Genomic DNA, 27,944 nt, shown 5'->3' with positions numbered 1-27,944 from the left:
CTAACACAAGCCTGGACGACGGAGTTCCAAGTCTGCCGCGGAGGCTGTCTGAACTGGAGGCGCCTCGGGGCGCAGCGCCTTTGGGTTGGTCCTTGCCGTCGAAGGCGCTGCCAGCCGCCTGTGTTCCCCTACCTGGCCGCGCCGCCCCGCCTTCCCTGCCAGGCAAGGGCGGAGCTCAGGGGTTGAAGCGGAGCGAGGGGTGGCAGCCTGCAGTGCGCAGCCAAGGGAGGAGAGGCGCGCCCGGAGACGTCCCCGAGGTAAGGGAGAGGGCAGTGCGGCGGGGGTGCGGGCAGCCCGGATAGGGGGCCGGTGGGGGAGCGATGCCACCCCCGTCTTTCCTGCCTCCATCCCAGGGATGCTTCGGCTCCCTGCAGCAGCAGCAGCTCGTTGACTTGCCCCCTCGGGGAAAGTTGCTGCGCTCCACTCGGAGCAGTGCTTTCGGTTTCCCTTCCCCGGCTTCCATCCTCCCTCCCAGCCAGGCATCGCTCCCCTCGTTTGGAGCCCAAAGCGGGGGTTTGAGCCGCCCAACCCCACAGCGCACAGCCTCTCCACTTGGTTAGCGCTCCTGGCGCTCTTGTCGCCAGGAGTTCCACATTCACCGTTCCTCTGGCCTTGCTTCCGCCGGAGCAGTGGATGCAGCGGTGGTTTGGCAACGCAGGCATGGCGACAAGCCTCCTTTGGCACCAGCCCTGTTGTGATGGCAGACCAGGCGGCTGAATTCTGTGGCTGGCACACTGCTGGCCTTCTCCTAATTCAGGGTGACCAGACATGTCCTCTTTTCCCAGGTCATGTCCTCTTTTTTAAGCTGCATGTCCTGGAAAAGAACTTAAATGCCCTCCTTTTCCTTGTGAGCAGGGAGCACATAGCTTTTTTATAATTAATAAATTATATGTAATAAAGTACATATAATATAGTTTTAAGTTTAATGATAAGTAATATAGTGCTTAAATTAACCGCATGAAATCAATATACAGGTTGAGACTAATTATTCATGTGGGTTCCATTCCAAGCACTCACCTGGATGGCAAAAAATGCACTATAGCAAATCAATTTAAAAAACAAAGTTTCTTTGCCCCTTGCTGACCTTTGTGATGTTAAGATAGAGTCATTAATACAACAATACAACAATCTGTTTAAGTTCCACCACATCTAACCCCCCTTGCAAATAGGAGAGGGGAATGGGGAGGGGGATGTACTTATGTGCATTTCTAACCATTTGTGGGCAAAGTTCAGCTCTGCATCCCTTGGTACCAGCATCCAAGGGTACCAGCACCAAGGGTACCAAGGGTACCAGCATCCCTTGGTAGCTCTAGAATTTAGTCTCTAGAAAAGTTTTCTTAACCCCTGTACTGCTGCCCTTTTGTCATGGTGCCAAGATACTTTTAACCTATAGCTGTTATATGGGGCTGCTGTTTTATTGATTTGATATTTTACTGTTCTGTGATAAAAGAGGGAACATCAGAAGAAGAACCCAACTGGATCAGGCCAAAGGCTAGTCCAGCAGCCTATCTTATCAGTGTCCCACCAGTTGTAGTCCACAAACAGATGGAGGAATACACTTATCCCATTTTTTCCTGCATCCAAAAAGATTGACTTATTGTTCTGTCTTTCCCGCTGTTTAGCTGTGTTTATGTTTTCTAATAGTCTGTAGTTATATTTCGTGTGTGTGTATATGTAATTTTTTCTGTGAGATCCCTTGAGTATCTTCAGAATTGGACATCATTTAAATCTTTAAAGTAAACATTGTCCACACTGGCTCCAAGTTTATATTCTGTGTTCTGAGAACTGGGATGTGGTGAGGAGTTGATCCTGCTGCCGATTGCAGTCTCTTCCTCCCCCCCCCCCACCCCACTTGATACTAATAGGACAGCATGAGAGAAGGGGAGTTGAGATGAGTTTTTTTTTTTTTAAACTCAGTGTTGTTTGACAGCCCAATCCTATCCACACTTTCCTGGGAGTAAGCCCCATTGACTCTAATGGGACTTACTTCTGAGTAGACATTCATAGGATTGGGCTGTGAGTCTCTGTAAAGTTTAGGAACTAATTTCTTTCAGCTCTGTTCAACGGATGTTCTTAAAAACATGTGATACTATTTTTAAACTTCCTGTAGCCTGGTTGAAGTCAGTGCAAATACTGACATCATCCAGGCTAGTCTGCCAGTCCAGGAAGTGCAAATACTGACAACTGACACCTTCACTTGCATTCAGGTGTGCCATAGGCTTTGATGTCCTTCAACTTCAGATCGCTGGGTCTGGTGATGTTTTGAGATATCTTGTGAGTAGCTTCTGTGGGCATTTGTATCTCTGTGAGTGTGGATGTCTTGTGTTTTTAAGTGTGTTCCAAAATGCTACAGTTTCTCAAAACAACTGAACAATTTTTAACAAGAATGGTAGTTGGATGAAAGCTAGTTTTGTTAAGTAGATCCACAATGCCTGGATATGGCTGTCAACATATCTGTCAAGTACATTTTTCACATTATATGTATTTTTTTTGACAAACAAATGTAGTGTTCAAAGAAATCATAGCAAAACTGTACCCAGATACACTATCAAACTGGGTAGTCTGGGGAGAGATCTGAAATCTGTTTTTAGTGTTGTTAGTTGTCATGGCAAATAAGTTCCTAATAAGAAATTATGTCTAAAGAAGAAAAAAAAACATCTTTATTTTTGGAAAAGTAAAAAATAGCCTGTTATGCCTCCTTATGAGAAATAAATTGCAGTGATTGAAATCAAATCAAATCAGCCTTTATTGGCATACAAACTGTCCCCCTTCAAGGGGGTATTAGTCATACAGGTAAACAGTTTACAGCAGATTAACCCTAAATCTGCAATTCTCAAACTCTCAGGGAGTTTGAGGAGCACAGTAAGTTATTGTGTGAGAGTGGGGAAGGCAGCAGGGGGAAGGCAGTGATGTGATCCCAAGGATCCTGTCGCTAAGGGGGCTGCAGGGAATGGCATTTACTTACCAGTCCCTGGCATTTACTTACCAGTCCCCCCTGTGGGGGGGAGGGTGCAAAGAGCCCTGCACAACCCTCCCTAGTGTCCAGAAAGTGAATGCGAATTGATTGTGCTCCATGTCCGCAAAACCAGAAGTTGAGCATGATTGCTCTGCTTTCATTTTTGAAGGCTGGGGAGCCCTGTGGAGGGTTGTGCAGGGGTTCCCGCACTCCTGGGAGGCTGCTGCAGGGACTGTTAAGTAAATGCCAGTCCCTGCAGTCCCCTTAGTGACACGATCCTGGACGTCGCTGCCTCCTCCCTGCCCCCTCCCCTTAAGGGGGCAGAGGCCAGGGCCCTCAGGATGGGGCATCGCCCTGCCCTAAACCTTTGTTCAACCATCAAAATAAATTTTGCATCTCTTCCAATAACACCTGAAGGCCCATCATTAAGGGGAAAAAAACAGTTTCTCTGCATCTAGAAGATCAGATATGTTGCGTAAAACAGGATTTAAATAAATAGCTTGAGATTCAGCATGAATTGCACAGTATAAAAGAAAATGAGATAGCGTGTCCATGGCACCTGAAGGGCAGTGGCGATCAGCGAATGGGGTCTTGCAATATCTTTCCAGAGAAATTTCAGAGCAGGCAACATTAAACCTGGCATAAGAGACCACCCCTTAGGAAGGACAAGTAAGATAGTAACTGACTCAAAGGCATTGAAATACGGAAATATAGAGGGGAACAAACCCTAAGGGCAGAAGAGTGAAGGGTTTGATGTTCAATATCAAGTCATCTTTAATTCAGGATTCTATATACTTGCATCTGAGAGCAGAGTTGTGGAGGTGATCTGGCTGTGACATCTGTCACTCCATTGATTGTCAGGGTTGATTCAGCTGATCTGGCTGGCTAGGCAGGTGTCCCCTTCCTTCTTCACTGCTCCATGTGCATCCCTTCCGAAACTGCGCGCTCAGTGGAAGAGGATGATTATCCCAGACAGAAGGAGTGTACAGTTCTTTGGCAATGGTGCTACTTCCACACCTCTTTAACATTGCTGAGATATTACTTTTCTGCAATTAGCAGGAAGTGGAACCAAAGCCACGGTTCTATACAACACTTAGTATACCCTTATATTATCCAGCAATGCCCTTGACCAAGATCCTTTTATACTGTGTGCTCTCAGGCAATTCCAGTCAGTACAGGTATCAGTACAAGTGCTAATTAAAAGTCTCCTATTTGCAGGCTTTTATATCTTCCTATTCAGCATGGCTGCAGGGGATGGTAGTATTGCTGGAATTGCTCCTTATTTACATTGCAACCCTATACAGTACATGTCTACTTAAAATAACTCCCATTGAATTTACTGTAACTTATTTACAGGTAAGTGTGTATATGATTACAGGTTCAGTCAGTTTGTCCTGCATGGGGTGTGCATGGCAATGATCTGATTTCTTTCCATTTCTTTCTCTTTTCTTTTATGGCGCAGTAATCATATTTCACCATAGAAGGAAAAAGTGAAAAAAAAATCTGCAAGGAACGAAACCTGGCTGGATAAGAGGCAATTAAGGGGCAATTAAGTACTAATTTGCCAACCCTGCAGAACAAGGAAACAATAGAAAGTGTTGAACCTGCAACAGGAAGTTAAAAGAAGTAGGTGTTCTATTTCCAGTCCATTCAGATGACAAGTTTTGGCAAGATCACTTTTACACAGTCTTTGTGGTCCATAGGTGAACCATAGATGTGGTAGCAGATGAACTCCATCTACTGTTCCTGTGTAGGAGGAATGATGAATTCCCCTTGTGAGCCACGGGCATTTTCCTGAAGTTTCCTCTTTTTCTTACATACTTTACAGTAACATGTAGGTGTGCATGCTGGAACTTTTGTGCTTTGAATAGAACAATCTAACGTGCAGGTGTCCAGAGAATAATGTAAAGTTCAGGTGCATATTGGATTGTTGACAATGGCTCCACCGACTTTAATAGAGCACTGGGCCGGCATAAGCCTTTACCCAGCCTGGGAAATGTCTGCAACAACTTTACCCCAGCCCATTGGAAACGTCTGCAATGACTCAGGAGCAGGCCGTGTCAGTGGAAGGCACTGCTGGCCTGCTCCCAGTGTGTTGGCCTGCTCCCACCAGATCCAAAGGCGGAGAGAGTAAAGAAGTGCCGGCTTGGGGAGGTTAGAGTGGGGGCTTGGGGAGGGTGTTTCAGGGGTGTTTTGAGGTGGGGGAGGGCAGATGGCCGCAGGCCAGTGGGTGGACCAGGCCTGGGAGAGCATGGGATCGACCTCTGGCACTGAGGTGGGATCCTAACCCCCCTCCCAAGCAGCCTGGCATTACACCGGGCTGCTTGGATTTGTGCCATAATTTCACTGGCACAGATCCAAGTAGACCCATTGAGCTTGCCAAGTAGACCCATTGAGTTCGGACCTTCCCCTTTCCCCTTCGGATTTGTTCTGGGCAGTGGCAGCAAAATGGAAGTGTTCCGCTCCAAAGAGGAGGGGGAGGGTCCGCTTGCACGGCGCGTTCAGGCACCTGCAAAACTTAGTGCTTTGCACCCCCTCTAGCTATGCCACTGATCTAGCCAATCTTCAGTTCCTTCAGTGTATCAGCTGTTGCAACAGATGGAAGTCTTTATTTGCTTTTTGATTATCTTTTGTAATGCTGGGATTACAACCAGTTTCCTTCCTGATGTGTTTGTTGAGTTTCTCAAAGGAATGGAAAAAGGCAGCTCTCTATAATAGCAAGTCATTTCATTCAACTCCGCAACAGCTTTGTTTTCCCTTGTAGAACTGACCCTGAGCAATGAAGTGAAAGGGCCACAGATCCTGGCAGCGCACTACCTCATTGCACTTGGCTCAGGCAGGAATTTCCTCTTGCAAAACGTGCTGTGAATTACAGCAGCAATCTTTGTACCACTTGTTTCATCCTCACATAAGCAGGTGAATGTTGCTCAAGTTGTCTGTAATGGAATTCACTTTAAAAAGGCAGTTTGATGGGCAAAAGTGTTGGAATTCTTGGAAAGTTGGAAGTGTTGGAAAAGGGTAGAAGCTGCTGACCCCAAGGTTCAAGGTTCATAGAAGTAGACATACACAGACAGGGAGCCTGTGTAGGTGTATGGTCCACAAGGACCACATAGTTTTTCATTGTGCAAATCAGAGTTCAAGGTGGACTCTGTTTACACCAGGGGTCTCCAAACGTTTCCATATGAGGGCCATATCTTCTATTTTACACAATTTCACAGGCTGAAAAAAGTTTCATAAATGAATGAATAAATTTTTCTTTCATCTTTTATGTTATCAGCATGATACGATTCAGAAAAAGAGTAATGTGTCAATTACAGGTGTGTGCATACAGGGATACATGCTCCAATCCCCGTTGTTATGCGATTAGGTCATTAAGCAAACTTTCAGCCCCGCCTAGTGCCTTTGTTGTGTCAACAGACACTAGAGATAGTGGCTACTGGGGATAGATTGTCTCTTCTTTGCCTTAAGAGCCTCTCTGTTGTGTAAACAGACACTCTGCTGCAGGCCATGGGAGATGCGATTGCCTCATTAAGAGCATCTTTATTGTGCTTTTACCACTGACATATATACGGTCCATTGTTAAGCAAATGGTTGCAAAGTGGCACAAGCCTGTACGATGAAACAATGCCTTGCTGAGATTGATAAATGATAATATAATGAGGAAAAATGTCAAAATTAGCAAATGCTCTGGCAAAAAAAAAAAAAGTTGCTACAGGCTGGATCAAATCTTGTGGTGGGCCAGATGCAGCCCCCGGACCACAGTTTGGAGACCCCTGGTTTACATTCCAGTGAAGAACCATTGGTTGTACAGCAGGTATGACAGCATCTTTCTCATGGTTGTCTTTTTTCTGTTTATAAGGAAAAAAATCTGTGCTTGCTTCTAGGAGCAAATTGTATGTTGTTACACTAAAGTTGTTAATATGGCAAACTAATATTAATGCTGGTCAACACAGTGCCCAAGATATGTCAGACTAGTACTGTATGTACAGCAAACATATGTATAGCAGAGGGAGGGAAAGCAGGATCATGGTTGCAAGCCCCGACCTGCCCACTCCCTAACCTTGATGTTTATTATACAGTTGCTAAGACTCCTGAATGTGTCCAAACTAGGGCTCACTGACACATTAAAAAATTAACATGTCACCATTGGGATGGCATCATGCTGGCACTAGTCTTTCAACAACTAAATAGTTATATTCCTGAAGAACAATTGTTGGGGGACAACAGAGGGTGGGAGAAGGCTTGAACTTTTGGAAAGACATGGTATAAATATTGTAAGTAAATAAAATAAATCATGCATTCCTGCCCTAACTGTGGATTTCCAGGGACATCTCTCTGGTCATAGTAGAAAACAGGATGCAGGACAAGATGGAACATTTTGGATTCTGATCAAGGAGGCTTGCTTTCGCATTCTTCTGAATAGATGTAGTGGTACAAATTCAGAGTCTGAATTTAAAATATGTATTAAAAAAAAATCACAGATCTCAGACTGTTGGTTTTATTCCACCCATCCCTGCACTTATAAAATGATTGCTCTTACTCTCCCTTTCAACGTCATATGATAAACCCTTTATGCCAAATGAGTGAAGCAAATTGAAAAGAAGCAAAAATAAAACAGACCCAAATGAAAGTGGAAACAAGTGGAAGGGAATAGTTGTAAGGTCTGTCACATGAAGGTGAGCGTGGAAGACTCCAGTATTATTGCTTAAATAACAAGACATGTCCAGAAACAAAGAACAAATATTTTTCCCTTTTCCCACACCTTTTGATACACATTATTTTTCCTTTGGCAGCAAGATTTAACATTTCTTAAATTCATAACAATAACAAATTGTAGAATCCAAGATGGTTTATCAGAATTAATATTCCACTCCATTTGCAAATACTTACAAAGCTGAATGTATTGCAGAAAATTTGAGCATTGAATCCCACGCCAAATTAATCCACAGCATAGTAGCATACTAGCATGGAGCGCTCGTAGGGCATGATCAGAAAATATGAATTAGAATTCTACCATCTGCTGTACATTTCCAACAGTGGTTATGGCATGTAATGTGTCATGCACAAAGCATGGTTCTGAATGTTTTTTTCACTCAAAGTCTGCATATCTGGATGCTCTGTTCTGCATCCCGAGAAGGACCCATTGGAAACAAAGTAACTTCCAGGGACTGCCCAATCTTTGCATAAGGATTGCTCAGTTGTTATATTTTTTCATTAGCTAATGGCTCATAAGTACTAAACAAAAAGGAAATGTGAATGGGAAAAGAACATGATCATGTTGTAAATACAATTGTCTTTTTTTCAGATACAATTGTACACCAATCCTTGGAAATGCAATGTGAGTACTATATCTTGTCTCTTGTCTTTCTTAACTGAGATTTTATCACAATCACCTCCTATCAGGGCCATCTGTACAGCCTTGTTTGTTTGGATGCCCCCCCCCCCAAATTTGTTTTGCCTCTTACTGCTCAAAGAAAGGATGTGAAACAATAATTACAGAAGCAGGAATGCTCTGGCAAATGCATTTTTCCTGCATAGACAAATATTTGAATTGAAATTACTTTTAATTAGGAATTTAAGGGAGTTGGAACTAATATTACCAGGGTTGCCATTTTATTGTCTAAACAGCAACACCATTCAAAGCAGTGGAATTATTTTGGAACCAACAGTACGAGGGTCACGGACTGGGCAGTCCAATCCTAAGTTGCCTGGTGTGCAGGACTGTTGCAGCGCCAAAAATAGCTGCTGCGGTATTCTAAGCGCACTGGGTAGCTGCCAGGTGGCTCCTGGGGAGGATGTTTGTCTCCTTACCCAGATATGGAAAGCCCCCTTAGGCTGTTGCAGAATCAAGAGCCTCTGTGTTGGGCCGCAGGGCCCGACACGGAGCTCAAGATCCTGGTCCCGCCCTCGTCCTACCCTGCTCTCTCCCCTAGCATGCCTCCTTCCCACCCTCTGCCCACCCTCCACCCAACCCAGAACACCTTCTCTTCACCTCCCCCCATGCCTCCACCTAGCGGTTTGGGCAACTGCCAAGCAGTAGATCACCGACTTTCCACCAGTACTAGCCCAGCGCTGGCTAGTGCAAGGCTAGCTCCGGCACTGGCATGGTGCTGAGGGCTCGCAAATGTGCTTTACAGCACATTTGTGACACTGCATGCCGGCAGTGAGCCAGCAATTTAGGATTGGGGTCAAAGTCATTACATTCAATTTGAGATAAAATAGTGGAAAATTGGAAGTTGAATGGAAAGTCTTATAAGAATTTGATTTGTTAGTTTCCATTGAACAACATGGGGGAAGCAGGATTCTGAACTCTCTTTTTGCACTAACAGAGACTCTGAATCTCTGGCAAATGCACCACGAGAAAAATTCAGCAGGTGAAACTCTACCCCATTCCTATATTACCATGGCAGAAAAAAGAGCAGTGTCACATTTTGGTCTGTAAACTTAGCTGTTTAAGGCCTCTGGCAGGAAGGAAGGTGGGAGGTGTAAGGAAAGTGGAAATAACCTTAATAACACATTTGGAAATTATAAGCACCGTGTGATGCAACCATGTTTTATACATTCTTCCAGCAAAAGCCTCTGCACCTGGTCAGCCAACCCCTGGCTATCCTGGACCTGGATATCCTGGACCTGGATATCCTGGAGCACAAGCTCAACATGGATATCCTCAGTATGCCCCAGGACAAAGTTTTCCAGGTAAGTAATCAGGCTGATGGTCCATCTTGAGATCAGGCAGCTTCCTGTGTGTACACAAACTTTCAGACACAACCACAGAAATGCAGACATGTCTAGGGGATGTCTACATATTCTCTGTCTGATGCATCTATATCCGGCTGTGCCATTTCCAGCTGGAGATGTTGTGGAAGTTCTGAACTTGGAGCATGTGAAGGGTTGAATGAGGGCAAATGAGCTCAAATTAAATGTGGACAAGACAGACAGAAATGCTTCTGGTCAAGAGAACGACTGAGTCAGTGCTAGTATGTCAAGCTTTCCTTCATAGGATTGTGCTTCCTCAGACAGATTAGGCACAGATCATTGGACTGCTCCTGAATCCACCTTTGCTTCTGGCTTTGCAGGGGGTGGCTGTGGCCAGTTTGGTGTGCCCGCTGCTTTTGTTACTGTCTTAGATTCCAGTCTTGATCTCGTTGCACCAGTCTTATGTTAGTGCTGGATGTCACAAATGTGAAGGTGGACAATATCCAACTTAATCCAGAAACAACATAGGTGCCCAGAATTGGGAAGCTTACTGATTGGGATATTGTGGGGTGCAAAGTATTCCAGAGCTGACGTGCCCCCACAAAAAGGTCTTCTGTCTAGCAGCATTTGCCCAACTCTCAACAGTGAAGGGTGGCCGAAAGATTTACTTGAGCAAAGATCTTGATTGACGGGCAGCTGCACAGAGGAGCAGGAAGTCCTTCAGACGATCTGGTCCCAGACTGTTGAAATCTTTAAAGGTCAGACTTTGAATTGTGCCTGGAAACAAACTTGAAGGCAGGGAAGATCTTTCAGTATTAGAGCCATAAAATTTCCACAGAAATGTTCATTCTGTCTGTACCACATTAAACATTTATCCAACACGGAGGAGAAATGGTAACAGATACAGAATACCATTTGAGGTGAAGTGCCTTCTTCCCCTGCATTCCAACCTGCCAGAACACTGGTTGAGAATCCCACACACAAATTTGCTTCCCTTTTCTTGGAATCTGCACTTAGGATGTTTGTAATTTACAAAAAGTGTCCCAGGAAGCAATTATCTCAATGTTTTGAAACTGTGGTGTTGGTTGTTTTACGCAATGGGTCTTCCACAATTCAGAGGCTAAAATTAACATTTGGATTCTTTTCCCAAGGTGCTCCAGGACAACCACCATACGTAACTCAGAGTTATCCAGGGGTTTATAGCAGTCCGGCAGTTACAGGTCAGCCTAATGCACCTGGTGGTGCAATGTGGATGCCTGCACCACCTACAATTCCCAACTGCCCTCCTGGCTTGGAATACTTAACCCAGGTATCTCTATTTTCAAATTTATTTATTTTTATATCGAAAAAAATACAGAATGCTTTTGGGAGTTTGTGAAAATCCATAGGTCCAGTTGCATAAAGGACAGAGTTAAAGCATCAGCTCAGCTGCACACAGGAGCAGAAATGAAGAGATTCAGTATCTCTCATTGCCATTGATATGACTGCTTAATTTTGAAAAGCGTAAAGCTCTACACCTGGGCATTTTCCTGATTAGGATTAGTTGTTACTGTTGCTATCACTTCTTACCCAAAATAACAATATTTAGGAGTCAAAGACTTGAGCCAAAGACTCAAGACAGATTACCAAGAATTGGCCCTCAGTCAGGTACTACAACAGGCATCTACATTGTAGAGCCCAAAGCAGGGCAAGTTTAGATACTTTTACAAGGAGTAAAAATGGAGCCCCTAGTTCCACAGCCAGACCAACAGTTCAGTCCTTTTGGGTCTCACTGCCTGTGGAACGCACATTCTGTTGGCTGCAACTGCTGCAAAAGTATGTAAAAAGGTCTGTAAAGGGCACTTTGGCAGCTAGCTGAGTAGCGCACTGCCAGAGTGCTGTCAGGAAGCCTGGAGCCTTCCTGCGTGCTCCAGCGGATCCGTGGCTGTCCACTGATTATGGTAAGGTACTGGGGAGGCAGGAGGGGTGGGGGCAGAAAGGGAGTGGAATTGGGTAGGGGAGGATGGGGTGGAGAGGCTGCGGGGGGAGTGGATCTGGCATGATGGTATGTGTTGGATTCTAACCCCCTTTTTCCTTCCTTCCCCCTTTCTCTCCTAGTGAAATCATGGGTACACACCTAAGGTGACCCAATGCGGAGCAGGAGTTTGTGGAGGTGTAAAGAGTCTTATATCCCCTTTCCCCTCCAAAGGCTCCTGTCCCCCTTGCTGGATACAGTGCACCTGTTTTTGGCACAGCTGTATAAATGGGGAGAAGATGGTAGGATTGGGCTGTAGAAAAATAATGACGATTCAGTGGGAAATTATGTATTGTCCAAGTGGGTTATCGTTTCTGGGTATCTGATAACAAAATTCAAATATTCATCTGTGTCATATACCTTTCAGCTCTGTTGACTTCACAATGGCTTAGATCAGTGGTTCTCACACATTTAGTACTGGGAACCACTTTTTGGAATGAGAATCTGTCAAGACCCACCAGAAGTGATGTCATGATCAGAAGTGACATCATCAAGCAGGAACATTTTTAACAATCCTAGGCTGCAATCCTACCCACACTCACCCAGGAGTACGTCCCATTGTTAAAAGAATATACATATTAGCTTGTTGAAAGTACAGGTCTGTAAGATTTCCCCAAATGCAGTCACATACTATGGTAGCATCAAGTCTAGTATATTCAAAATAAAATATTGAAATGAATGGGGACCCACCTGAAAATGGCTTGCAACCCACCAAGTGGGTCCCGACCCACAGTTTCAGAAACACTGGCTTAGATGATTAGTTATTGAAACTCATTCAGAAATGATGCATCCCAATGTAGTACACTTTAAAGGTACAAGAAAAAAAATCTTTGCCCTTTTTTTCTATATGCCTTTTATGAATCCCTCTGTAAAGTGGTAAATGCATTACTGATTTTGCTGGATAATGCTTACCAAGACAGAAATATAAATCCCTGACACAACTTATTGTCAGAGTTGTTCAGATATTTGTCCATAGCTACAGGGATACCTCTGCAACTATATACAAAGAAATCTCACTCAGTTGTACTGTTTAAAAGTTCAGCCTTGAAAAGAATATAATTTGCTAGTCTTGTATCCGGCATCAGGTGGAAAAATGCAAAACCTTAATTACCTGTTTCCTCATACAGAGAGCACCCACTCCCCATTACACAAGAAATATTCATGCCTTCCCTGTAGGATTATCTGTAGGATCTGTAGGATTCCCATTAGGTTTAAAAGTCTAAATACCCAAAGGATGATATAGCTCAGTGGTTCCCAAACTTTTTATAAGTAATAACCAGAAAAAAAATGCCCTTATACATTTATCTGCCTGCATTTACACATGCTTGCAAACTGCAGAAGCTAAGCTCTTTACAGGGTAATTAACAGCTACAGTATCTGATTTTGAACAGCCTCGGGGCTTAAGGCAATTAGTTATCTCATCTTTCCATCACACTTTGGCAATTTACCAAAAATCAGGTTGTGACCCTCAGTTTAGGAACATTTTATATAACTGATTATTTTTTTTCTCCTGTTTTAGATCAGTTCTTCTGACAAATATTTAGGATGGCTTTGTATCTGAGTTAGCTATGTTATTTATGAATCAGTTTGAAAAATCATGTATATTGCATGAAAGTTAGCTACTCGTAACTTGGAATTGGACTTTTATTCATGAATTGAAAGTATACTTGTTCATTTTGGCACTTTAATTCATGGGGAACATGCTCGTATTAAAGTTAATCCTGCATGCAGTAGGGAAAGTATACATTTTCTGAACATGGAGATTAGAAATGAGAATGACCATTTGATCAGGGCCATGCACAGTAAACAACAGATGTCAGTTGCTTATCTGTTCATGTGCAATATGAAAGCTGTCACCTTCAGCATCTGCCTTTCATATTCATAATACCAGGTGGAGCCTGTTTACCTGCAGATTTTATATCCATAGATCTGGCTCAATGCAGGTTCCCCGGCCCCACCTGAATTATCAGACTGAATTGAGCCAGACCTGGTCCCACCTGAATTCTCCAAAGGCGACCAGAGCACAACTCCAGATGCCTCTGGAGGACTTTCTGAAACCCACAGAGGCTGTGCGTGTCTGCCCGTGGCTTCTGTGGGCTTCAGATTGGTCTTAAAGGCTGAAAAAACGTGACTTTTGGCTTTTCTCTGGAAAGTGGAAGTCACTTTTTAATGCCTTATAAGGCATTAAAAGCATCCCTTCTGGTTTCCCTCCAAAAACCAGAAGTCACTTTTTCAGCCTTTTAGGTCATTCTGAAGCCCACAGAGGCCAAGGTTCAGATTCAAATTCAGGAACCTTTTATTGGCATAAAATAAAACATAAAAACATAGAACAATACACTTAAACAATACCTAAAACAGCCCCCATAAATCAAACCAATACATTGCCCTTACTCACTTATACCCAAATACCTGAATTCCTTTACTTGCTTGATCACTTTGCCATTAAAAGTCGGGGTTTCCATGATCTACCGAATACCATGATTTTGGACTTTTCACAGTTTAAAGAGAGCTTGTTCTGTTCAAAATAGGTAAAACTAGATTGAATCAGGCGCCGTAAACCGATTCTGGTTCTGGAGAGCAGAACCATATAATCTGCATATAGCAGTACAGGGACTTTTATGGAGCCAACTTTAGGGCAGTGAGCATCAAATCTCATGCAAGTGGGTGGCGAAATCATTAACATACAAATTAAACAAGGTGGGGGCAAGCACGCAACCCTGCTTTACTCCCTTATTCAGGGGAACCTCCCCAGACAAATCGCCACACGAGGACAACTTGATATGACCAGAGGTGCCAGAGTGAAGTCTCTGTATCAACAAAATCAAACTTCTGTCTAGACCCATTTTAGTTAGCTTGCCCCACAAAATCCCCCGATCCACCGAATCAAATGCACCCTTAAGATCTAAAAAAACGGCATATAGATGTGAATTTCGCTGCGAGGCATACTTTGTTGCAAGATGAGACAGAATCAGACAATTATTTAAGGTTGACTTCCCTGCTCAAAACTCAGCCTGCTCAGAGCCTATAACATTATTCTCTAATAACCAACCTAAAAGCTTGTCAAGCAAGTGTTTGGAGTATATCTTGGCTACCACTGACAAAAGACTTATTGGTCGAAAATTTTCTGGGGATCTTATGTTGCCTTTTTTGTGTAGTGGAACCAAAATCGATTTTGTCCAGGATGCAGGCATAATTCCTGACCTGTCCACCTGAGTGAACAGATCCACTAGAAGTGGAGCCCAACAATCCGGATTCAACTTAAACAGGTCGGAGGGTAGACTGTCTGGGCTGGCAGCCTTTTCTACACTGAGGCCGCTAATAAGCTTTTTTAATATCTGAGGCTGTTACCGGGGGCCATTCCTGAACATCCGCTAAGGAGGCATAATCTATGGTTGGTTCTTGGTACTTCTCATCAAAAAAGATTGATTTAAAATGGGACTCCCACAAAGATGCAGAGATCTGCGAAGGTCCCCTGGGCGGTTTACAAAAGAAACCTGAGACCACCCCCCCAGAACTGCTTGGAATTTTTTGAGAGAATTGCATTGTAAAGTGCCTTCCAAGGATTCATATTTGAGTGATGCCGGCTCAAAACTATAGCCTTTTTCAGGTGCGACCTCAATGCAAAATAATGAGCTAGTATGGCTGGACACCTAGTTTCTCTAAATTTTTTAAAGACTCTGCGTAGGTCAGCCTTAAGAGCCAAACAAGCCCCTTCTACTCTGGGCTTCTCACCCCTTTCATAATTATGCCCTGGCCATAGCGGAGGCAGGCTTAAGGCAGATGTTATAGTGTCTACTATGGATTCAGACCCAGTAATAAACTCTGTTGGTGACCAGGAGAATTACAAGATGGAAATGGCAGAGGCCAAGATGGTCACCTTTGGAGGCTTTAAAAGGGCTCCACCTGTACTTGCCAAGAAACTGTAGGAACCTGCCAGATTTTCTAAAGCAAGTTAAGATGTTAAATGAGTAGTTGAACGTGCAAGGATGCTCTAACAAACTACCAAAACAAGCACTGCATAAGGCTAAAATGTAGAGACTACTACCCTTACTCCCAGAGTGAAAAATAGACTGTTGGATAAGATAACACCACTGACATATCCTGGATATTCAAATCAAGTGAAGGACATTATCTGCAAGTATCTGTGCTTGAAAAGATGCCTCACTGAATGAATGGCCTCACCTTATTTTATTCATAAGATGCCTCTCAATAAGATGCCTCACCTTATTTTATTCCTAAGTGCCAAAGGACTTTGTGATTGGAGAACAAGAAAATGTAAAATAATTGTGTAAGATGATTTCTGATGACACTTCAGCTTCAATATTTTCTTTTACTCCGATTTAGATTGACCAGCTATTAATTCATCAGCAGATTGAGCTTCTGGAAAGTATGTATCTTCTCATGCTACTTGATATTATTGGTGCATTCAAATATATTTTAAATGATTGTCAGCCCAATCCCGTTAAAAGTGTTCTGCTGACAGAATAAACATTCCACCAGTGGAAGCGACAGGATCCAAGCAGTAGTGTACAATGCTGCTGGTGAGCACAACAAAGTTGTCAGTGCAGTCGTGGCAGCTGTGCCGGCGTTAAGGACAGTCTGCTGAAATCAGGTCAGGCAGTGGTTGGGTTGGGTAGGGAGGAGGAATGAGGGAGTTCCTGGGTGGGGAGGGAGGCAGAATGGGGAGGAGGAGGTGGGATCATTGGCACCACCGCCACTACAGTTGGTTCTGCTCCAGCAAAATAGCTGGAGCAGAACTGAGGAGACTCACAGGGGGAGCTGAGATTTTCCTCAAGGTAAGGAACTGGAGGTTCCCTTACCTTGAGGAGACCTTCAGGACTGCTCCCCCCATAAGATGCTGCACACGCCTCCTTAGCACACATGCATCAACAAGCGGATTTGGGTCCTGTCTGTACTCTTAATTTAATTTTAATTAAATTAAATTAATCTATTAATCGAAAATCTAGTTTAAATTAAATTAATCTAAAATCTATTAATTGGATTTTTAATTTATTTCTTGGAGAGCGATTAGAGGTTTATGATGTCAAAGCACTATACACGTGCAACTTTTGATATAAAGTTAGTAACAGAATTGTCATTAATTCCTAAACAATACAACTGAACAGTTACCACTGAGAAAGAGAACTGCTGCTTTTAATGCTGATGTTTCATTAAGGCACAAAATAAGTTCACACTGGTGCATTTTTGAATGGGTGTGCACATGGCTGACATTTACAGTGCCTTTTAACTTGTTCCTGTAGAACTTCCTTTTCTCTAAACTGACCTTGTCTTCTGAATTCTTTTTCTATGCACTTTCTTTTCTCCACACTGCTGACAGTGTTTGCTTTTCCAAAGAGGTGAGAAATACTGCCCTGATATTGTGTGAAAAGTCCGGAGTGTGGGCTGAAGCCACCTGTCTGTGTGTCTCTGGAGCTTGGAAGCACTCAAACATTTACTTCTTTCTAGACTTTCTCAAGCTTTTCCAGCCCCTCACATCTTCCCTTCTCAGTGTTTCAGTATTTCCCCTTGATTTCTCTAGCTTCTTTCCTTTTTAAAATGTCATTCCAAACCAAAAGAAAAGGTTTCTTTATCACAGATCACACTGAACAAACAACTTGCTTCACTGTTGACTTGTTAAAAAGACATGCACAATATCATAAACAGCTTCTTGTGATACCCCACAGCAGAACATGTGCACAATGTCTATATGTTTAAAAAAATTCTGTACCATAAATCCTTGTTATCCACTGATTCCTATCCTGTGGATTCACTTACTTGCTTCTGTAAAAGTGTACCCCAATTCACAGCCACAGTCCCTTTTTACCCATTTGAGTCCATGCACAGTAGTGAAAAAAATTCTGAGATGCCTATCATGCAGAATTGACATGAGCCCCACTAAGAGAAGCTAAGATTTTTTGTAAATCTCTGCATGAATCTTTGTGTACTGTCGTATGGGAAGTGGTCTTTACAAGAACAGTACACAAAATTATGTGTTTATTATAATGGATAGCAAAAGTGTATTGTGAAGAGGGTCTGTGGGAATCTACTTTCATCTTTCCCATAAGATCAAAGCTAACCACAGGATTTTCCAGTAACATAATGAACAAAACGGTTAGTATTATAATGCCGTTGTACAAATCGATGGTAAGGCCACACCTGGAGTATTGTGTCCAGTTCTGGTCGCCGCATCTCAAGAAAGACATAGTGGAAATGGAAAAGGTGCAAAAGAGAGCGACTAAGATGATTACGGGGCTGGGGCACCTTCCTTATGAGGAAAGGCTACGGCGTTTGGGCCTCTTCAGCCTAGAAAAGAGACGCTTGAGGGGGGACATGATTGAGACATACAAAATTATGCAGGGGATGGACAGAGTGGATAGGGAGATGCTCTTTACACTCTCACATAATACCAGAACCAGGGGACATCCACTAAAATTGAGTGTTGGGCGGGTTAGGACAGACAAAAGAAAATATTTCTTTACTCAGCGCGTGGTCGGTCTGTGGAACTCCTTGCCACAGGATGTGGTGCTGGCGTCTAGCCTAGATGCCTTTAAAAGGGGATTGGACGAGTTTCTGGAGGAAAAATCCATTATGGGGTACAAGCCATGATGTGTATGCGCAACCTCCTGATTTTAGAAATGGGTTAAGTCAGAATGCCAGATGTAGGGGAGGGCACCAGGATGAGGTCTCTTGTTATCTGGTGTGCTCCCTGGGGCATTTGGTGGGCCGCTGTGAGATACAGGAAGCTGGACTAGATGGGCCTATGGCCTGATCCAGTGGGGCTGTTCTTATGTTCTTATGTTCTTATGTTCTTATAATCCCCCCAGTCAATAAGAATTGACTGTATGTTCAATCTTGACCATAATATTGTCACCTGATCTCACAGAGACTTGTTGTGGAGAGGACAGGCCTAATCATGTACATGACTGGCATACTCCTAGGAGCCCTCATGTATTTGTATCCTTGTGGGGATGACATGGTAGGGCTTATATACATACTATTTTGTACATTCTTTAGGCTCTGTGCACAGATCTCACTGATATACGATGCTTTCTACACCATCATCCCACTCATATGCTTGCTGAGTGCAAGGAAGTTTTGGGAATGGGGCTCTTGTATTTTTGTTGTTTTGAACTTAAAGGATGTTTCTTGGAGCCAGACTAGATGTTATGTAGCTGCAACCAAACATGGACACTATGCATCTCTTCCCTCTCCCTCCCTCCCTCCGCCTGCCTGTAGTGTTTAGTATCATATATCTCTGTTGTGATCTTAGACCAATTTGGATAATGCGTTTAGCACTCAGTGGCCCCACACATTTAGGAATGTACGTTCTCATACTTGCACATCTTGACCGGTTCCCTCACTCTATTAATGTCTGTTAGTTGCATGTTAACCCGTTAATTGCAGATTAATTAGTCTGATAATTGTGATAACTGCATGGTAGGGATTGTTCAACTGCCTCTCTGTGCACAATGGTTTAGACAAACTCCCACACCACCACAGTGGCAGAAATTAAATATAAAGCAAGGAAAGAAACTAAGGTTTGCATTCTATATGTGTGTGCACAGCCATTTGTAATTGAGTGAAGCCTAAACAGAAGGTAAAAGTATCATAGGAGCCAGCCCGTGATGATATTCTCCATCTTTCTAACTCATATAATTGAAATGGGAGGGGGAAGGAAGCATACCTCAGTGGATGAGCCATTAGAGCAAATAAACAGTTCTGTTTCTGTTCCTTCTTTTTCAGTATTAACCGGTTTTGAAACTGCCAACAAATATGAAATAAAAAATGCTTTGGGGCAAAGGATATACTTTGCAGCAGAGGAAAATGATTGCTGCACACTCAACTGTTGTGGGGCATCGCGGCCCTTTACGATGAAGATCGTCGATAATTTGGGCCAACACATCATAGAGCTCATAAGACCTCTGAGATGCTCCTCGTGCTGCTTCCCTTGCTGCTTGCAAGAGGTAAATATCATGTTGCACCTTGAGGCTCTGTTTCAGTAGCATATCCAGGGGTGGGTCACAATAATAAGTATTGATGCTACCTCAATGTGCCATGTAATTGGCCTCTCCCCCTTGTCATCTGAGCCAAACCGGGTGGTGAGAGCAATGTGGAGGCATCTCCTGTGTATTGCTTTCACTGCCCTGTATGGCTCCAGCAGCGAGGAGGAGAGGCCAATTGCATGGCACGTTGTAGTGCCATCAATAATTACTGTTGAAACACCCTTCTGGCTAAGCCGTTGCTCTGTTTCTTTGCTTTTAAAACTTCATTTTCTAATAATCAAGATGTAAATACTTGGGTTACCTTCTCATGTAATTGAATTGGCATTGGGTTGGCCAACCATCAAAGGCTGATTGATCTTTGTTGTGTGTTGAGCGTGTGTATGTGAACACCAGTGATCATTTTTCTCTTTTCCTTTTAGCCCTTCTTTTTCTCATTGTTCAAGTTAGTAGATCATACATTGTTTGCTGCCTTCAGAATGATAAACACAATTACTGTATATAAATCACTGTTAACCATTCATTGGCTCAACCGGAGGCAAGGGGAAATTCTTCCCCTTACCCCGGGTAAGCCACTGCAGCCCCAATGGGTCTCCTTGGAGTTGTGACACCTCTGGAGGTGGCATAAGTCTGAGGAGAGCAGAGTGGTTTGCAGCTGCTCCGCGCTGCTTGGGAATGGAGTCTAGGATTCAGCGTATCTGCCAGATCCCATCCCCGCCTTCTGCTCCCTGCCTGACCTGGGATAATATAATCTGGTCTGTTTTTCTGGTTAATAGTTAGCCCATTCTTTGTCCATCTTTCATCCCTCTTCTTGTTTTTTTTCCATTTATGAGCATCCTGTATCTATTTTATTATGTCATATTTATTCTTTGTAAACTCCTAATATGCCAATGAGAGAGAGAGAGAGAGAGAGAGAGAGAGAGAGAGAGAGAGAGAGAGAGTCAGAATCCTGTATACTTGGTGGTCTTCAATTTGTTAACAGCTGGGACCCGCCTCAGACCCTAATCTGTAACTCCCCTCTTGAGGGACCCACCCTCAAGAACTTCATGGATGTAGTTCCTCTTTTTTTTCCCCACTGAGTAGAGGCCAAGCACTATGCACTTGTACTGTCTCCTTCTTCCCTTTCTTTCCTGTCTGTCCAATTGGGAGAAGAAGACAAAGTATGACATGGCAACAGCATGCCCTCAATATTGAAAGGTGGTGAGAAAAAAAGAGGAAATGAAGCAGAAGGTGTGCCACAGCAGGGCCAGATTGGTAGATGGATGGAAGGCTTACAGGGCCCCCTGAAGACTGGGGGGGAGGCTTGGACAAAAGCCTCAGGCCTCTGGTGGGTTCTCCTCATTTAAGACCCTTGTCCTGGAAACTGTGCAGGCCTGAGCCTCAAAATACAATGGTGGCAGCACTGTGACCTACCTGAGGTTAAATCAAAACCCACATCTGGCTCTCTTTCCACCTGTTAAAGACCTCTACCTTATGCAATTCTATGCCAACTATAATTTTCTGGTGGTGGCGCATGTGTGTGCATTCACAAAAATGTCAGTCACACAAACTGACAGGTGCTTTTGTCAGTAAAGCACCTGCCTTCAAAACAGACACAAGTTGCTTTGCAAGACAATGCCTTTTGCAGATATTGTGAGCTTGCTAAAGGTACTGAAGAATAACATTGACACTGATTATGCGTTTAAACTTCTTTTAAGCTTGAGGTGCATGCTCCCCCCGGCACACCAGTTGGATATATTAAACAGATATGGCACCCCTGTCTGCCTAAATTTGTTATCCAAAATGAAGCCAGAGAAGACATCCTTAAAATTGTTGGACCCTGTGTAGTGTGCAGCTGTTGTGCAGATATTCATTTTGAGGTAAGTTAACACTCAGAATATCTGTTTCACTCTATGACATTTACAATGGCCGTCTGCCTATCCTTCAAATGGTTGAAACTGAGAAGGAATGCCCAATTCCAATTTCGTTGCTTTCATATCTGTTCTGTTAGTTTAGCTGAGGCATGGTGACCTTTGACCCTAGAGCCACTGGATAGCCCAGAAACACTATAGCATACACACAATGCTAAAGAGCTGCTTGATTTTAAAAGCATACCATTTGTACAGAAAGCTTAAAAGCCACATTGCTAAAGCATGGAAACACAGAGAATAGTGAAAAGCTGTTTGAAGCTGTTTGTTAGTTTCACAGAAGTTTTACAGAAGCAGTTAGGCCTCAAAGTCTGGAATGTAAGCAGGAGAAATGGGCCTCACGACCTTGGCAGAAAATACACTTAATGCCAGAATGCACAAGAGAGACTCTGTAACTTTTAGATTTCATACTTTCAATACATATGGAGACTAAGTTACCTTTGATGCCAAACCAACGTATGTACCCAAAGTAAAAGGGTCACAATAGTTATATAGAATTAGCCATAGAAGTAATTCTTAAAGAACCAAAATGCTTGATTTTAGAAAAGACTTAAGAACAGACAAAAATCTCAACATAGCAGGAAGGCTTCACAGGTGTTTCTATGTTGACATTAGCATAGGAGAAAGGCATGCAGAGATAGATAATGGTCACCTCTTAATGAGGATGGTACAGAGACCTGTCAAGAAAGTCCCTAATCGGATTGATGGATGCGAGTAAGGGTCAGTACTGGGTCAGTACTGGATAAAATGATATTATAATGTACCCTACTGGTTCTTGAAAACTTTTGGACATTGTGTAATTTTGGCTAAGTTTTGAGGTGAAACCCCACCTGTATGTAAATCAGAGCCAATCAATGGTTTTGCCCACTTACTGCCCACCTATTTTCTATCTTTTATGTAAATGGTATCTTATCTATATCCTATTAGGAATTAGCCCCATGTATGATGTCAAATTTTCAGCGAATGGGAAGTCTAGATTTTCAGACAAAGGGCCAAGAGTCTTATAAGAGTTCTGGACACAGTCAAAACCGGGTCCGTGATTTGGATATGAGTCCCGTGGACCAACTGTATAAATTCAAATAAAAGCCTGTGAATCTTCATCCCTGTGTACCGAGTCGTTCTGAGTTGCTTATCAGACGTGCAACATATCCGGCCCCATTAACATGGAAAGCCAATTTAATGGTATCCATTGCTAGCAGCCCATGTTTCAGTCATATTCATTCATATCTGACTAACGATGTGGATTAATGTGTTGATGTGTCTAAGAGCAGCGTTCAAAACGTTCAGCTGATTGTGTATATATCAGGCACCAACTCAAATCTTTACCCAAGATTTGACAGCTTTTAACTTTTGATTTGATGGCATTTTTCATGTCTAAGCTACTGTCTTCTGGCTGCTTATCTGTTGATTTTTAAAATTATTCAGTGGTTTTTTAAAAATAACTTCAGTTGTTTTGGGAACTCTATTAGTAGAAAAGTGTGTTGTCTGATATTCTTTCCTGTGACACGTGTTATGTTTGTCTGTACATACATGTACATGACCTAGATCAGTCTTGCGACGTTCTGTTTTGCAATGGCAAGGATGTATCAGGTTCCACAGGTGTTAGGAGAAGGCCAAACTTTGGTTTTTCAGAGCACCCCCCCCCCCCAATTCTAGCTGGCTGGCTTAAGTGAATCCTTTTCTCTTTTTAGAACATTCCATGGCCAACAGCACCTTGCTTGGTCAGCAGATTTAAACCTGTACACAAGTCACATTGTGGAAACTTTGGAGTGTCATGAATACGTACAGTTTAGGCCTAGGTTAGCATGTGAAGTCTGAACCAAACTAAGTCAGTAACGGAGAAGTGGCTAGCAGTTCCTAGCTGCAAGAATGTGAGTAAACAAACAAAAAGATTGTTGTCTCTCCTTTGCTGGCTAGAAAGGACAGACAACAAGAATTACAACCCATTGGAATGTTTAACACCTCAGTAGACTGAGGGGTGCCTGATCAAACGGAATGGAATGCAGCTATGGATCTCCAGTTGGGAGGGGTAAGAACTAGGAGGGCTAGCAACCAGACCCACTCTGAGAAGGTTCTGTCCTCAAAAGTTTCTGATTGGACAGTCTAAATAAGTATGACGTCACCTCAGAACTATTAGCATAAGAAGTATAATAATGAGTGCCCCAAGGGGTGTGTCCGGTTCTTCTTGGGCAGAGGTTTTGGGTGCAACATCCTGCACGCTGTGAGCTCCATTGTCTACCATTGGCATCTGGCCTCACAGGTAGCCTGGAGCTAAGAGATCTACAACAGTAACTGACCCAGGTGAGAGATAGGTGTTAATAGAGATAGCCAGCTAGCTTTATTATTTTATTGCTGATATATTTCCTAGATGTTTATGCCTCTAGCATTTACTGCCTTATGTAACCTTATGTACTTAATAAACTAAAATCCCTTTTACCAAGTTGTTTCATTGTCTGTTGGGGGCAAAGTTTCAGAATACTGCCTAGCTGTTCAGCAAGCTACCAAGTGCTCATTGAGGTCTAGTAACTTGAGGACTGAAGCTTTAATTGGAGAAAGAGCTCAGTGCCTGCAAGGGATAGAGTTAAGCCTAGAGGGTCTCAGTGTCCCTGGACTGAGGCATTGGCACATACAGGGTGGTGGCAATGCTACTAAACAGAGAGGCCTTGAGGGCTTTAGGGTTCGAGAACCAAGAACTCTGAGCACCCCAAACCCCCCTAAGTTTGCGACATTGAGTAAATAGAGTTGTTAGCAAAAGAGAGCCTTCAGCCCTGACTTTCCTCACCAACCCCATTGCAACCTCAGTTAAGGGGTGCGCAATAATTAAGGCACAGGCCTCCCAAGTAGCCAGGGAGTAACCCTCTGTCACCACCTATTTGTGGTGCAGTACAATAGAGGCATCCTTCTCTAGCCAAGGACGGACTGTCAGGGCCATCAAGGCACAAAACAAAGATCCCTGATGTGTACATACCACAACAGCCTCTATGCTTTCCTAGAGAAATTTTGGTAATAAAAAGTTCAGTCACGGACCCCTCGTGTCTGCTGTTTGCTATTCACTTGCATACTGTTATGTGTTGCTTGTGAATTGCTCAGTCATCTGCTGGTGCTATGTCAAGCTCCCTGTTCCCTCTATTACCCAAGAAATGTGGTACTAGCCAGCACCCAGAACAGGTACTACACTTCTCTCTTCCTTTTCCAGCGCATTTTCTTCTCCCCTGCACCTTTTCCTTACACAAGCAAGGACACACACTGCATTTAAGTGTGCATAAGTTGAAAAATTGACGCAGAAAATGTGGGTCAACTTATACATGAGCTGATATGGTCAAGAAAGCTTCTAAGAGCAGCTGCTTAAGGCTGAAGAGGGGGAACTGGACTGAGAAACAGGGTTCGGGGGGTGATTAAAACGGAGCCATTTTACTTAACAGTCATTGCTCTGAGGTAAAACTGAAAGCAAATAAAAAATCGGTAGCCACTTTAGCTTCTTCTTCAAACTGGAAGAGAGATGAAGCTTCCTATGGGAATTGTAGTCTTTATGTGGGCCGCTGCTATGGAAGTACTGTACTGGTGTGCCTCCGCATCCATGAGTATGGGGGATGCCTCCTCTCACCTCCAGAGGGTCTTCTGAGCACGCAGCCGTCCACGTCTGCCCATGGCCTCTGCTGGGCTCTGAATGACTGAAAATAGCACTTATGGAGTTTTGTTTTTGTTTTTTTTCCAAAACCGGAAGCGACGTTTATATGCCTTTAAAAGATTATAGGACCAGGGAAGACCTGGAGGGCTTAGAAGACCCTCAGAAGATCTGGATAAGGTGGGGGGGGCAGAGGGCCCTGCTGATCCCTGATTCGTGGATATGTGAAACCACAGATATGGGAGTTGCAGCCTCTGTGAGGAATACAGTACAGGGGGTTTGTATCTGTAGATCCCATAAGTGTCTTCATCTCCTTTCCTGTTTGGAGAAGAAGGTAAAATGGATCCTTTCCCCCCCTTTTTGGCTCTCTGTTTCTGCCACAGAACAATGTAATGGTAAGTTGCTTTCAAAGAATTCAAATAAATTCATACACCCCTAAGATTTACCCTTGGCTTATTTCTATAGATCATAGCAAATTCTATTTTCAAATCAGATTATAATATAGAATACCTAGTCATAATTTTTATTTTAAGCTTATATAAAATGCTGGTATTGGTGGCAAATGCAAGTGTGTATGAATTAGCTTTCCCTGTTACAAGATTTCCATTTTAAAAACTAGGTGATGTCAGTAGATGAGAAAGAAAATGTTGGAAGAATTTCAAAGCAGTGGACTGGCTTTGTGAAGGAGGCCTTTACTGATGCAGACAACTTCGGAATCCAGTTCCCAATGAACCTTGATGTTAAAATGAAAGCCGTCATGCTTGGGGCTTGCTTCCTCATTGTAAGTATGATGATCTCAACCTCTGCTAATGGCACCATCTCAGCACATGCTGAATTAAATGAAGCAGTTGCTTTTGAATTGGGTGTAAAGGTCTTCCTGTGAGCAAAATCCCCAGATGATAGTTTTGAAAAGCAGGACAGAATTGCCAGAACTTCTTACTCCAGTAGTTGGCAACCGAGCTTTGGCTTAAGCAAGTGTTTCTCAAACTGTGAGTTGGGACTCATTAGATGGGTTGCGAGCCAATTTCATGTGGGTCCCCATTCATTTCAATGCTTTTTAAAAAATATGTAAGACTTGATGCTACCATGATATGTAACTGCATTTGGAGAAAAAAATGACATCACTTCCGGTGGATCCTGACAGATTTTCATTCTAAAAAGTGAGTCCTGGTGCTAAAAGTTTGGGAACCTCTGGCTTAAACTATTGTTTTCATTGCTACAGATTAAACCGATCTGTAGAATTGCACTGTTGTGCAGCAACCAGCTCTAAAATGTAATTGCCAGAATCCCATTGATCCAGTGGTAGACCATTAGGGAACTAAATGGAATTGTTAACATAATGGAATGTGTTTAGGATGATGGAATGCATGATTCTTTAGCCGGCAGTTTAAGGATGCAGTACAAGCCTGGGATTTGTTGCAAGTTTGGGATTTTCTAAGAACCAGAACACACTGGAATTTTATTCTACCTTTTCATGCATATTACTAAAAAGTGGGTTCTGTAGTTCTCACGCTAAGGTTTTGCTCTCTAATAGAGTTTTAATTTCTGAAATGTCATGTCAATAAAAATGGAAACAAAACAAAAACAAAACAAAAATGGAAACAAAATTGAATTTGCAGTTTGTCTAAATAACAATTTCTTTTCTTTCTCTTTAGGATTTCATGTTTTTTGAACACACAGGACAAAATAAGAATCAGCGTGCTGGAGTCTGGTAACAGAACTGACTTTTGCAGTTGGGATACTTCACAGCAAACTTTATTCATGCTTAGCTAACACTGAAAGTCACATATGTCTATAGGACAGAATTTTATTACATATGAAGCTATGGCTGAGAGCCCAATCCTGAGCTCAGTGTGCGCTAGCACCAGTGCTCTGCCAGTGGTAGCCCAGCGCCGGCTACCACTGGCGCTGGGGTAGTGCTGGGTGACCACTGGAGCTCTGCTACTTGGCAGTCACGCGGGACTGCCAGGTAGCGGTGAGGCAAGTGGAGGTGTGGAGAGAGGCGGGGAGGAGGTGTCCTGGGGCAGGGGCAGGCGTAGGGAGGGTGGGGAGAGGGTGGGAAGAAGGCATGCCAGGGGGAGGGTGGGAGGGAGGCGGGACCAGATGAGCTTTACTCCACTGGATCCTGAGCCTGTTTCAGGCTGCTGACCCGACACAGAGGCTCAAAATTCTACACCAACCCAAGGGTCGGCATGGAATCGAGTAGCCCCTGTCCGGGGCAACCTGGCTTACCTGGGGGAAGGGAACAAATGTCCCCTTCTCCTGAGGAGCCGCCAGTGGTGCCTGCAAAGCACGCAGGATGCAACGGCAGCCATTTTCTGTGCCACTGCAGCCCTGCATGCCAGGCAGCTCAGGATTGGGCTGTGACTTTCTTGCACCAGTTGTGCCACAATAGTCCTACTTCTGGGGGTGGCTGCAAAATTCATTTCAATGTAATATTTATATCAATGTTACTGTATTATTTGTGATATAACAAATATATACATACTGAGCTAAAACCTTTCTTGCATTGTGTCTTTGGTGCTCACAAGGCTATGCACAACAGGGTAACAGGCTACTTGTAAGAAAGGGAATGTCTGTGAGCTTTGGGACTGTTGAGCCAAGGATGATACCCGTGTTTTGTACACAGAAAGAAGATAATGAAACATTTAAAGATAATTTCATGTGCCTTCTTTTGGCATATTACGATATTATTATAAGAAAACCATACTGTGAACCTGATTGTATCTAATATATGTAAAGTTTA

At 43.3% G+C, this 27,944-nt stretch overlaps 1 protein-coding gene across 4 annotated transcripts; it reads left to right on the top strand.

Moving 5' to 3' along the window:
* Positions 1–14: 14 nt before the first annotated feature.
* Positions 15–27,200, top strand: LOC136644044 (phospholipid scramblase 2-like). 4 transcript variants are annotated; one of them, XM_066619536.1, is made up of 11 exons: positions 15–257; positions 2,208–2,274; positions 4,419–4,582; positions 8,262–8,294; positions 9,527–9,652; positions 10,804–10,961; positions 16,011–16,053; positions 19,410–19,630; positions 21,364–21,525; positions 25,818–25,979; positions 26,854–27,200. In XM_066619536.1, the coding sequence occupies exons 4-11, from the start codon at positions 8,288–8,290 to the stop codon at positions 26,911–26,913; spliced, it is 939 nt and encodes a 312-aa protein (XP_066475633.1). In that variant the 5' UTR covers positions 15–257; positions 2,208–2,274; positions 4,419–4,582; positions 8,262–8,287; the 3' UTR covers positions 26,914–27,200. The 4 variants fall into 4 exon arrangements, with proteins under 4 accessions (XP_066475633.1, XP_066475632.1, XP_066475634.1 ...); XM_066619535.1 differs by lacking the exon at positions 2,208–2,274; XM_066619537.1 differs by lacking the exons at positions 2,208–2,274; positions 4,419–4,582.
* The last annotated feature ends 744 nt before the right edge of the window (positions 27,201–27,944 follow it).

Source organism: Tiliqua scincoides, chromosome 3 (genome assembly GCF_035046505.1).
Source record: "Tiliqua scincoides isolate rTilSci1 chromosome 3, rTilSci1.hap2, whole genome shotgun sequence".
NCBI classification, from domain to species: Eukaryota; Metazoa; Chordata; class Lepidosauria; order Squamata; family Scincidae; genus Tiliqua; species Tiliqua scincoides.
The sequence above is the reverse complement of the archived record's forward strand: the minus strand, read 5'-3'. Positions and strand labels throughout refer to the sequence as shown.